Raw genomic sequence first — 13,549 nt, forward strand, 5'->3', positions numbered from 1 at the left:
CTAGCGGATCTGTGCTTCCTAGAGTTGACACCATAACTTTTTGCTCCCAATTAGGCATGTAATATCTAGCCATCTTGGGAGTTAGTTTTAGCTCTAGGTTTGGTATTTATAATCTTAGTAGGGATGGGATTCTTAGCACAAGCTTTTTCTTTTAACAAAGGTGACGTCTAAGAGTTTTTTCTTCAAAAAACACCCTCAAGGGGGATTTATTCTAATGCAAACAATATAAAACTATGAATTATCGTATGAAATTATGAAGCAATATATAAATTGAAAAGTAATGTTAGCACTAGTACATGTTAGCTGCCACTATGATGGTGAGTAATTGTGCTTTCTCAATTCATTATTCTCTAATTTTGACTTTTATAGTGGTGGTTTGAATTATAACTAGTAAATAAGTATTACTTAATTTATGTGTGTAACAAAATTAGACCTCAATTAGAATTAGAATATTCAAGACAAGAATCAAATATGCCCCTCCACATGACACAATGGTCTTAAATCATTATATTCCCCTTATAATCATATCAAACTAATATACGTCATTGAAGATAAATGTATCACTTGCACAAGTTTACTATTACAAAGACACAATCAGTATTTGTTAGTGACATTTTCATTTCACAAGACAAATAATAGTCATAAGAAAATGAATTTTCTTATTAAAGATTTTCAAATGAAGAAAATTGTGATATGAGAATTTTGTTTTTAATCTTTCCAAGATTTTCATTATTTCTTACGTCGTCTCTCTTATTACTCTTACAATTAGCATTTGAATTAGTAACTTTTTTAATTGTTACATTGTTTTCCAAATATTTTAAAATAATTTTGTGGTTTATAACATATTAGATTTCCATTTCATTATAATATACAAAATCCATAAATATTCAGTTTTTCGTCACGTTGTTTTTATCATCTCGTTTCTCGATTCCCAAGTCCGAATACATTGTGCCAAATCAATATCATAAAAAAAAAATATTTCATCAAAAAGTCCGCATAAACAGCGATGTAATCTACGGAAATTGCGTATATTGGTGCATATGCGCGCCTATGATGTTGCCGTGAAGTGGTTGAAGAATATGAACAGACGAGCGAGACACAAGTTCATGATTGCACGTTTCCATTTAACATTTCCGATTTCATCATTGTCTGCGTCCTTTTCCATGATTCGGTGTTGTATAAGGAAACAATTTTGTCAATGTCGATAAAGCTTCAAAGTAAACTGCCACGATGTGGGGCGCAAAACCGGATCTTTCAGCCGGCCAGCACCCGTCACCTCCTTCATCTCCCCCACAATGAAATTAAGTATATATTTGATTGAATTGCTTAGAAATAAATATATGGTCCCATCAAAAAAGCTTGGTACAGAATAGTATCGAAATGGAATTCCATCCATTGAGTTTTAGATTGCTGTGTGTAATTCTTCTTGCGATATCTTCCTGTCTGGATGGAGGCTGTGCTTTGGAAGTTGGTGGGTACACGGCGAATCGACTGCGCGGTGGTTTTCTGGAGAAGTTAAAGAGATCTCGAACAAGTAATTCTGACGCCTCTAATGTAAGCACAGCTAGTTCCTACGAGGAATACAACTACACCCAAGTTCTGGACCATTTCGGATACACGCCAGAGAGCTATCAAACATTTCCCCAACGTTATTTCATAGACAAATCCAACTGGGGTGGCGCCCAAAACAATTCTCCTATATTTGTATGGTTGGGCGAGGAACAAGACATTACAAATGACGTCTATAGTAACTTCATGATAGACCAGGTTGCAAGCTTCAAACCTCTTGTGGTGTACATCGAGGTATTAATACACTTTCTCATCAGATTTGACTGCATTTGTTCTTATATAAGAGAACAATTTGAATGAGTTCAGCTCATTGATAAGTACATTATTGGGGCTAATTGCGGCAAGGTATGTATGTATGTAGCACCGTTATTACGGGACGTCAATGCCATTCGGGGGAGAAGAGGGAGCGTACGCAAATGCGAGCACAATGGGCTATTTCACATCCACGCAAGCCCTGGCTGATTATGCTACCGTTATTGTCGATTTGAAGAAAACATTAAATGCTGAGAATTGTCCGGTTGTAGTGGTTGGCGGATCCTATGGTGGAAGTAAGTGGGATTTCTCTCACATATTCTGTATTGAAATTGAATAGGATCTAATGATTGAAATGGTGTTGTCCCAGTGCTGGCTGCGTGGTTTCGGCTTAAGTATCCGCATATAACAATCGGGGCCCTCGCAGCATCTGCGCCGATCCTTTACCTCGACGGCATCGCTCCCACTTCTGGTTATGACAGTGTTGTCACCAAAGACTTCAGAGTATGTCCATTCATGTCTTTCACCTTGCAATCATCCTTATTGCCATTATATGAATTGTTTGAAAACTATTACGCAGGACGCAAGCGACATCTGTTACAAAAGAATAAATGAATCGTGGGACATGATGGACAAAATAGCGTCTAGCTCCCAAGGCTTGGTAAACCTAAGCAAACTGTTCAACACTTGTGAGTAAGTAACGACACCGTTAACTTCCCGTCTTGCATTAATCCTATCGGTAATCAAAATCTTCTTACAGGGTGTTCCTTTTTCAGGAATATTACAGATACAAGGGGTCTGTTCAATTTTCTTATATCAAATTACGAAGGCGCGGCACAATACGATTTTGGAGAAGTTAAAATGGTAAGTACACTAATGAAACCACTTTTGTTGTTCATTAGCTTTAATTCCAACTGCGCTTTCTCATGTAGATCTGCGAAGCCATCAACAGCCAAGCCGGAGATGTGGACACGGTTACAAGAATAGCTAACGCAGTAAATTCTTCAAACGAATGCCTGGATTTGAGTTCATACACTTATATTGATGGGAGCTCAAAATTTGGATGGGAGTGGCAGGTTTCATCGAATTCTATTATTACTATTATTAATATTATTATTATTATAAACGAAATGAAATTATGCTACCTGTCTAAGAAATTTGTTGATTTTCAGACATGCACTGAAATGGTGTTTCCGTGGGCCGATCCTGCTGGAAGCACAATGTTTCCGCCATACTCGTTTGATATCAACAACTATTCGAGGGATTGCTACCTCGAATACGGAGTCCTGCCACGCCAACACTGGGCTACAACTGAATTCGGTGGATACGTATGTAGTTATTTTATCTACTAGCTAGCATGGTCAGAAAATCTCTTTTAAAACTTACAATATAATTATCAAAAATAAAAAATTGGTTTGGAATTGATTTTATTTAAGATAGCCTTGGTCATATTAATGCGTAGGACATCAACGGAGTGTTGAAACATTTTGGGAGCAATATAATTTTCTCGAATGGGTTAAGAGATCCATGGAGTAGTGGAGGGTAAGCGATTCATCTTCTCAGACTTCATGTCCATTAGTCGTTGCAGTATATTTTTTAATTAGTCACTAGTTTAGTTAATTGCTCATGTTGGGAATGAAATTTCAGTGTGCTGGCGAATATTTCTGAAAGCATAGTAGCTTTAACGACCGAAGAAGGTAAGTTTCCTCAGAATTCATTTTTCACTCCTCCACAAAGTCAAACAGAAAGACTACTATTTATATAATATGAATTGACTGGTACGCAGGGACGCATTGTCAAGACATTGTTCAAAGTTCCAGTGGCGATCCGGCCTGGTTGAAAGAGCAACGACAGAAAGAGATAATGATAGTCCAAAAATGGATTAATGATTATACCACCTAACTCGAATTGTTCATCTGTTCGCCATTATAACCTACCTCACATTCAGTATTGACTTCTATTCCACCGACCTTGCTGCAGTTAACCATTAGTTTACATGCACCACGATTAGTGATATAACAATGCATGGTTACTGGGAGAATGCATGGCTTTTGGGATTTTTTTCGCAGTTTAACAAAACAGTCCTCTTGTTCCACCATAATTGGCATACATTTAAAGAGCTGTTCATTGACAGTTGACACTATTTTTACAACAGTGAACTCTAGCTTCTCTATTGTAGGATTTATAGACTTGAGGAGGAGTTTCGAAAGTTACAATAAATATATATTTCATATTTAATGAAAATGATGTTGTGTATTTGTTTGTATTGAGAGCCATGAATAAAAAAGCATGCTTTAGTGTGTTAAACATTGTTTTCTCTTTATGTTTTACAATGCTTTATTTTCCTATATTATTTACCTTATGTTTTAGATTCTTTAGTATTATGTTGAGCTAACTTGATAAATAAAGTGTATTTAAGGATACCATCCTATTGCTTTAAACTAAAGGCAAGCGTGATTTGTGGTATACATTAATTTCTACCAAGAAACATAATTTGTCAATTTAAGTATTTCATGTGGAAGTTTCTCGCAACTTCTTCCTCTGATTTCTACCTACCTTCAATAAATCAATAAACCATTTTGTACATGTTTTCTATGTTGTATCAATCACTGGAGATTTCACAACCCTCTATAAAGAGTCATATGTATTCACCTTTAGTGTAGGCAATTCAAATAAATTTGGTTTGTTGTGAGCAGCACACAAGCATCTTTTGTTTTATGTTCTAACTTTTCTTTCCCTCCAGCCACAATGTCATTGTTAAAGAGAAGAAAGGTGGCTAGATCCACAAGGAAGGACAAACCTAAATTTCAGCTCAAGGGGGTACACTAACAATCAAGCATTAAAACATTAAGACAAATCAAATGTCAAATGCTATTGTTATATGAGGTTTAGTTAGCAAATGAATATCAATAGAGGGCTCAAATGGATGTAGGCAAACAAAATGTAATTTAAAAAAAAGTAGTTTAGAGACATTATTCCTTACATGCCATGTTTCTCATGAGACCTCAAGTTACATTTCATTTCTAGATAGTGCTTGCAATAATCATCTGACATTAAAGAGATAGATTTTTGAAAGACTGGATACCTCAATCAAACCTGAAGTAAAATCTACCAATAATAATAGTAAAATAAAATTTAAAAGGTATAACCAATGTTGTAACAAAGCTTGGTAAGAAGTCTATTGCTGATGTTTATTTTGTATTTGGTTTGAAGAACAATCGTATAAGTGTAGAACAACTTAGTCAAAAAGGTTATAGAAAATAATATGTGTACTATATTCAATCTTCCTCCTAGTAACATGATGATTTCAAGTGTTAATATGACAAATAATAGAATATTCACACTTGACCTAAAAAGTGAAATAATAGAGGATATTGGAGAAACTTTTAAAGAAAAATTCAAGGTCAATCATTGATATGACACTTGATGTATGGTCATCTAAATTTTAAGGGATTGTATTTGTTACAAATAAAGAAAATGACAAGAGGCCTACTCTCCATGGGGATATTTCACTTGAGGTATTGTCATCTAAATTTTAAGGGATTGTGTTTGTTACAAATAAAGAAAATGGTAAGAGGCCTACTCTCCATGGGGATATTTCACTTGAGGTATGGTCATCTAAATTTTAAGGGATTGTGTTTGTTACAAATAAAGAAAATGGTAAGAGGCCTACCCCACATTGAAGCACCATTGAGTTCATGTGAAAGTTGTATCTTGCCTAAGAAATATATGATATTTTTTGTGAAATAAACTTCATAGAAAAAATTTTAACCTTTCAAAATTGTGCATATAGATATATGTGGTCCAATGCAAGCATAATCATTTGTGAGAAAATTAATTTTCTAACACTTATTGATGATATTAGTATCAAGATGTCATTTTTTGTTTTTATAAAATATATATATGAGAAATTTAGAAAGTTTAAAGGGTTCAAGGAATTGATTCACAAACAAAGTGGTCTATCCATGAAGGTATTAAGATCATATAGATGAGGAGAATGCAAGTCATGTGAGTTTTTTTTAATTATTGTACATGCATAATAAAATAAAATAGAAATTTGGTACATGTTACACACCTTAGCACAATGGTATTGTATAAAGAATGAATCAAATAATAGGAATGGAAAAAAGTATGTTGAAAGGGAAGAATCTACTTAAAAAGTATTGGGAAAAAGTAGTAGCTTGTGCATTTTATGTCTTGAACACAAGTCCAAACAAAATTCTATGCGACATAATTATGCAACAAGCATGGAGAGGTAAAAATAATTATGTTTCCTAGATATAAAGTATCTAGTTTTATTATATGTGGTTAAAGAAACAAGGACAAAATTAGAGGATAGTAGTGAAAAGTGGATTTATGTTGGTTATGATGACCAATCTAGGACATATAAATTAAATTATCCTATAACTAGAAGAAGAATCTTTGGATGCCAATATAGAAAAGACCAATATAGGTACATCACAAATACTATATGATGATAAAGATGGAAATTTTTTTAAAAACACCAAGTAGATCAATCAAATGAGAAAGACAAAACTCCATCAAGAAGTAAACATGCAGATAACACATAAGTAGAAGATGACTAAAGAGAATCAGTCTTGTCATTTTAGTGACTCTTTCTTTTTCGAGGACACTTAGCAAAAATTACCAATATCATTGCACTAGACATAAATCAAGGGCACTTTATCTTTCCATTTACCTTAACTTTTGACAACCTTCTTGCAAGAAATGCTTCAAATTGATTGGCAGTGGGTTTTGCCTTGAGGAAAGGCATCACATAGGCTTGGTGGGACCAAACCTATGCCTTCATCTACCAAATTTTGACTAAGGAAATTATTCGTCAATTTTAGGCATTGCCATAATTTTTATAAGGTCTTCCTCATCAAATTTTTTGACAAAAGGAAAAATAGATCTTACTATTCTAATTTCATAAATGTAATTTGAATAGTGTTATGAGTTTATTTTCTATTTTTGCATTATTTATTAATCAAAAGTGTCACCTAAACATAAAATAGTGAGATTCACTAAAATTTTAATAACTTCTTAATTTTTTCATAGTTCTTAAATTAATTTACATGTCATCAATCTGCACACAATTCTTTTGAAGTTAAAAAAATCAAATTTGAAAATGTTAAATTTTAATTAAATTATGGTGTTCATACATAAGAGGTTTTAGAAATTAGCTTAATCCTCAATTAAAAATTTTAAAAATAGAAAAATTCAATAAAAATTCTAAGGAAAAATATTCTCATCAAACTTTGGTGTCTTAGGTAACTTTGTTTAAAAGGATTCAAAAAAATTCATTTTGTTGTGTCAAATAATGGTGTCTATACTCAAGCATGGTATGGTCCTGAAACGAGCATTTTGAAAATGTGGTGTGAAAAGATTCATACAAAATTAAAAATCTAAGTATTTAAATAAATTACATATTCAAAAGGTAGACTTCGAGTACTACAATTTCTATTACTTAAATTTTCTAATATTCAAACTATAGGTGTCTCAAATTCTACCATCATTTGAGAAAAAATCTAAAAATAGGAAAAGCACTTCCACTTTTTGGCCAAAAGTAAGACTCAACTTCTTGCACTGACCCATCATCTAAGTTCTCCTTTTTTTTACTACATTCTTCTACATCCAAGCTATCTATGTCTGCACTCCTCTCAGAATAATACCCGTAGTTAGTTTTAGGATTCACCTCCTCCTCGAGAATTTTCCTTTTAATTTCCTTATTGTTTCTCAACCTAGCAGATCTATGCTTCCTAAAGTTGACACCGTAGATTTTTTCTCCAAAGCTATCTAATTTATGATAATCCTAAGAATTAGTTTCCTCTCCATTTATTCATTTTCTAGATTAATAGAGTTAGTTTTAATTCCCAGTTTGGTCTTTCTAATCTTAGTAGGGATGGGATTCTTAGAGAAGCATTTCTTTTAACAAGGGTGATGTCTAATAATTTTTCTTCAGAAAATGCCCCAAGGGAGGGTTACTCCTTTTTCAAGGAATATATAAATTGTGAATTATTGTAGGAAATTAGGAAGCAATATATAAATTTAAAAGTAATGTTAGCTCTAGTACATGTTAGCTGCCACTATGATGGTGAATAGTTCTGCTTTCTAAATTCAGTATTCTCTGATTTTAATTTTTATAATTGTGGTTTAAATTTTAACTAGTGAATAAGTACTACTAAATTTATACATGTAACAAAATTGGACCTCAATTAGAATTAGAATTTTCAACACAAGAATCAAGTATGCGCCCAAAAATGACATGGTCTTAAATCATTAAAGCCTCCTCGTTATGTGATCATCTCAAACTAATATACTTTGTTCAAGATAAATGTATGACTACCACAAGTTTACTATTACAAAAAGAAAATTAGTATTTGTTAGTGACATTTTCATTTCATTAGACAAATAATAGTTGTAAGTAAGAAAATGATTTTTTTTTTTACTTTTGAATTTTCTTATTAAAGATTTTTAAATGAAGAAAATTGTGATATAATAATAAATTACTTTTTTAAAAAATCTTTCTAAGATTTTCATTGTTTCATATGTTGCCTCTCTTATTATTCTTAAAATTAGCGTTTGAATCATTAACTTTTTAATTGTTACATTATCTTTCAAATATTTAGAAATAATTATGTGCTTCATAATATATTAGATTTCCATGTACCACGGGGTCAGCCCTCTTTTTGGCTTCTATCTAAATACATCAAAAACATATGACATAGCTATCCTCTCTACAAAATGCACTATTGACCAAATTTCAAAAAATAAAAAACACAATGATTTTTTTTGAAATTTTGATCATTTGATCTTCATAATCTGCATATTTTGTGATATAAAACTAAAATAAATAAAAGTTTGACTTCTCTTTGTCTTTAGTACATTTTATCAGATTAGCCAGTCCCAAAAACATATTAGATTTATTAGAACACATAAATATTCAGTTTTTCTTGGTGTTATCATCTCGTTTCTTGATTCCCATCATCCCATGTCTGAATATATTGTGCCAAATCGATATCATTAGAAATAAATATTTCATCAAAAGATCCGCATAAACAGCGACCTAATCTACGGAAATGCGTATTTTGGTGCGTATGCTGCACAGATGTTGCCGTGAAGTGGTTGAAGAATATGGATAGGCGAGCGAGACAAGCACCTACGCACAAGTTCATGATTCGCGCTTTCCGTTTAACATTTTCCGAGTTCATCATTGTGTGGGTCCTTCTCCACAATTCAGTGTTGTATAAGGAAACAATTTTGTTAATGTCGATAAACCTTCAAAGTAAATTGCCACAATGTGGGGCTCAAAACTGGCTCCTTCAGCCGGCCAGCTTACCATCATCCGTCACCTCCTTAATCTCCCGCACTATGAAATTTTTTATATATTCGATTCAATTGCTGAGAAATAAAAGTATGTTCCCATCGGAACTTGGAAATCTTGGCTCAGAATAGTACTGTAGAAATGGAACTCCATCCATTGAGTTTTAGATTGCTGTGTGTAATTCCTGTACCGATTTCCTCCTCTCTGGATGGAAGCTGTGCTTTGGATGTTGGTGGGAACACGGGGAATCGACTGCGTGGTGGTTTTCTGGAGAAGTTAAAGAGATCTCTAACAACTAATTCTGACGCCTCTAATGTAAGTACAGCTAGTTCCTACGAGGAATACAACTACACCCAAGTTCTCGACCATTTTGGATACACGCCAGAGAGTTATCAAACCTTTCCCCAACGTCCATGGTAACTTCATGATAGACCAGGTTACAATAATTTTAGCGATAATCAAAATCTTCTTACTGGATGAATCGTTTTTCAGGAATATTACAGATCCAAGCGGTCTGTTCAATTTTGTTATATCAAATTACGAGAGCGCGGCACAACACGATTTTGAAGATGTTAAAATAGTAAGTACACTAATGAAACCACTTTTGTTGTTCATTAGCTTTAATTCTAACTGCGCTTTCTCATGTAGATCTGCGAAGCCATCAACAGCCAAGCCGGAGATGTAGACACGGTTACCAGAACAGCTAACGCAGTAAATTCTTCAAACGAATCCTCGGAGCTCAAAATCTGGATGGGAGTGGCAGGTTTCATAGAATTCTATTATTATTATTTCAAACGAAATGAAATCATGCTGCCTGTCTAAGAAATTTGTTCATTTTCAGACATGCACTGAAATGGTGTTTCCGTGGGCCGATCCTGCTGGAGGCACAGTGTTTCCGCCATACTCGTTTTATATCAACAACTATTCAAGGGATTGCTACCTCAAATACGGAGCCGTGCCACCCCAACATTGGGCTACAACTGAATTCGGTGGATACGTATGTAATTTCTTTTATCTATTACCTAGCATGGTCAGAAGATATCATTTAAAACTTGTAGTACAATTAACAAAAATAAAAAATTGGTTTGAAATTGATTATATTTAAGATAGCCTTGGTCGCGATTAATGCGGAGGACATCAATGGAGTGTTGAAAGATTTTGAGAGTAATATAATTTTCTCGAATGGGTTAAGAGATCCATGGAGTAGTGGAGGGCAATATAAGCTATTCATCTTCTCAGACTTCATGTCCATTAGTCGTTGTAGTATATTTTTTAATTAGTTGCTAGTTTAGTTAATTGGTCATGTTGGGAATGAAATTTCAGTGTGCTGGCGAATATTTCTTAAAGCATAGTAGCTTTAACAACCGAAGAAGGTAAGTTTGCTCAGAATTCATTTTTCACTCCTCCACAAAGTGAAACAGAAAAAATATTATTTATGTTAAATGAATTGAATGCTACGCAGGAACGCATTGTTAAGACATTGTTCAAAGTTCCAGTGGCGATCAGGCCTGGTTGAAAGAGCAGCGACAGAAAGAGATAACGATAGTCCAAAAATGGATTAATGATTACAACACCTAATTCGAATCGTTTATCCTTTTCTTATTTCAAATAGTTTAAACATCACATACTAAGTGTTTGTTAGTCAATGCTGACTTATTTTTCCAAGCTTAATCATTTATTTCTTAGTGTGTGATGTATAAGGATGGTCTTCTCATCCTGTTCAAATTTGTATTCTACCCTTACATTAAGTATTATCTTCTACCTGTATAAAACCATTTTTATATGATTATCAAAAGTGAAGCTCAATATCACACTTTATAAATTATTTTTTGGATATAATAGAAAAAAAAAAACCAATGGCAATTTAAATTGTAGTTCTCTTGTAGTTCTCTTGTAGATATTAAAATATAGAAATACAAATAGATTAATTAAAAAGATTTGTAGAGTCAGAAATTATATATTTTATATTTATTTTTCAATTTTACATTCTTCTAGTTTTATTGATCAATAAAATGGCTTTAAGATTATCATTGTAATGCTTTAAGGCTAAAAACAAGTGTGATTGATGGGAGGCATTAATCTCTACCAACTAAAAAATAGATATTTTCAAACTAAATATTTCATGTGGAGGTTCTTCCTTGCTTCTTCCACATATTTCCACCTACATTCAATATATCAATAAACCATTTTGCACATGTTTTCTATGTTTGTATCATTCACTAGAAATCTCAAAAGCCCTCTATAAAGAGCCATATTTATTCACCTTTAGTGTAGGCAATTCAAATAAATTTTGTTTGTTGTGAGAAACACACAAGTATCTTTTATTTTATGTTTAAAATTTTCTTTCTCTCTAACCATAATATCATGGTAAAAAGGATGTTGGTAATAAGTTTATTGCAAGGTACAATCAAAGGTTCTTTTCTATTTGGCAAATGTGTATCTGTTAAGATAATTGATGCTCAAGACACTATTACATCGACCTCGCTGCAGTTAACAATTAGTTTACATGTGCTTCTATTAGTGATGCAACAATGAATTTTTTAGTGTGATAGAGAAAAATTATAACTATGACTGAGAATGTGAGCAAGGAGATCAAGGGAGACTATAGCTAGAAGATTGTGCAATGAATTTGTAGCCATCGAATCAGAGTTGTACAACTAGCAGGATGTACTAAAAAGGATATCCATTTTTTTATTTGTCAAAAGAAGATTGTGGGTTTGTAGAGATTAATGAAGATCTATTATATACAGTCCTTAGCAACCAAGGTAACTCATTTGTATAAGGAAATTAGTTTGTTTAAATGGGAAAATTTGGTAAAAATGTAATGAAAGACAATGAGATTTTGATCTATGGGAAAGATTGTTTGAGAGATGAATTAATAAAATTAGAGAAGTGTAATTCTTAATTATTAGAATAATTTAGAAAGTTTGGAATGGAGAGATATGGATATTTGTGTAAACTAGAAAGTCTTGAGAAATAATTAGAAAAAAATAGAAAGGAAAATGATGAGTTGAAAGAAAAATTAATCTTTTTTTGATGAAGTCGAGAAGGAGACTATTGATTTGGATAAGAAAGTAAAAGGTTTGGAAAAAGAAAAAGAAAAACTGATGTCAAACAACAAATTTTGTGTTGTCTCTTGTAGTACAAAAGATTTGGTTTGTTAGCATGTTCTATCACATAGAGATGAAGGTAAGGATGGAGTTTTTCATCATGACAAAAAAGGTTATTTTAAGAATAACATTAGTTTTTAGATTATGCAGAAAATGAGATTTAAAGGAAGCATATTAGGAAAGCATGAGAAAGGCATGAAGAAGCCCATCTAGCCTATTTGGAGGTCAAAATTAAAAGGCCTTAGATTTGGTAAGAGAGGTGGATCCAATCTTTCTAGTATGAAAAGTTGAGAGAAATTGATTGAAAGAGTGCATTGTTCTCATTGTCATGAGGAAGGACATTCCAAAGATAAATGTTGGGATCTTCACCCTTGTCAAATGTGTAGGTTGAAGAGTCATAGTGAGAACATATGTTGGAATATATATTGTCATGGACAATCTATAAAAAGTTGTATGTAGGTTGATTATGATTAGATTGATGGATGTTGTTGGTAAAAGTGACAAAGATGTTGAGAAGGTTGTACAAAGCTCCAAGTTTGCATGTCAAAAGTGATAGTGGTGGATCAAGGTGTCATAACCCTATAATAACATATGGCTAATGTAGACATAAATCTTGTTTTAATAATTTATATATATTGACCATTTATAGTGACATAATATGAACTCATAAAATTACTCAACATATTGTATTGAATTATTATCAATATTTAATAATAGAAAGAACTTATAAATGATGATGATGATGATAATAATATATTACCTTTGATGAATATCCATATTAAAAATAATATTGGATAATATAATGATTATATTGTATAAATAATAGCATGCTTTGTAATAAAAGAATTAATGAGTCATGGGTCAAGTAGTCATGACCCGCGACCATAGAATGGACATACAAATAAAGGGGACGAAGACTTTCAAGGGGGTAAATATAAAGATCAATCCTCTTGCCAACTAAGAAAGCATCAGCAAACCAAAGACTGAAAACACAGCAGATGTGAACCAAGAGCGAGGATATAAATGTGGAGAAAAGTTGACTAACAAAACTCGCACATAATTTAGTGGAGTTATTAAGTAGGCAAAACAATAATTTCCACGTGTATAGGAGTATGCAAGGTACTATGCCATTAGTAGACAAAACATAAATTTTAAAATATATCGGTCTAAGGTGACGTGAGTGCACAAATATTTAAAACAAAGACGTGATTGAAGGTTGATGTAAGCGATAGGTAATAAGGTAATGATGCAGTGGAAGACGTGGAACCCATCAAAAGCAAAGGTATATTTTAGA

At 32.8% G+C, this 13,549-nt stretch overlaps 1 protein-coding gene across 1 annotated transcript; it reads left to right on the top strand.

Moving 5' to 3' along the window:
• Positions 1 to 1,359: 1,359 nt before the first annotated feature.
• Positions 1,360 to 4,005, top strand: LOC149532843 (uncharacterized). The gene is made up of 10 exons (XM_089804048.1): positions 1,360 to 1,803; positions 1,931 to 2,117; positions 2,192 to 2,325; positions 2,402 to 2,514; positions 2,598 to 2,685; positions 2,754 to 2,897; positions 2,994 to 3,149; positions 3,284 to 3,363; positions 3,469 to 3,518; positions 3,608 to 4,005. The coding sequence occupies exons 1-10, from the start codon at positions 1,381 to 1,383 to the stop codon at positions 3,721 to 3,723; spliced, it is 1,491 nt and encodes a 496-aa protein (XP_089660174.1). The 5' UTR covers positions 1,360 to 1,380; the 3' UTR covers positions 3,724 to 4,005.
• The last annotated feature ends 9,544 nt before the right edge of the window (positions 4,006 to 13,549 follow it).

The sequence above is a fragment of the Cupressus sempervirens genome, chromosome 10 (genome assembly GCF_028749045.1).
Source record: "Cupressus sempervirens isolate cs-2001-9-10 chromosome 10, ASM2874904v1, whole genome shotgun sequence".
NCBI classification, from domain to species: Eukaryota; Viridiplantae; Streptophyta; class Pinopsida; order Cupressales; family Cupressaceae; genus Cupressus; species Cupressus sempervirens.

Bases quoted from the DNA above. Each gene is read 5' to 3' on its own strand.
- LOC149532843 (XM_089804048.1), top strand. From the start codon at position 1,381: ATGGAATTCCATCCATTGAGTTTTAGATTGCTGTGTGTAATTCTTCTT. The intron at 2,515-2,597 runs GTAAGTAACGAC...TTCCTTTTTCAG, and splicing joins AAACTGTTCAACACTTGTGA to GAATATTACAGATACAAGGG. The intron at 3,150-3,283 runs GTATGTAGTTAT...ATTAATGCGTAG, and splicing joins CAACTGAATTCGGTGGATAC to GACATCAACGGAGTGTTGAA.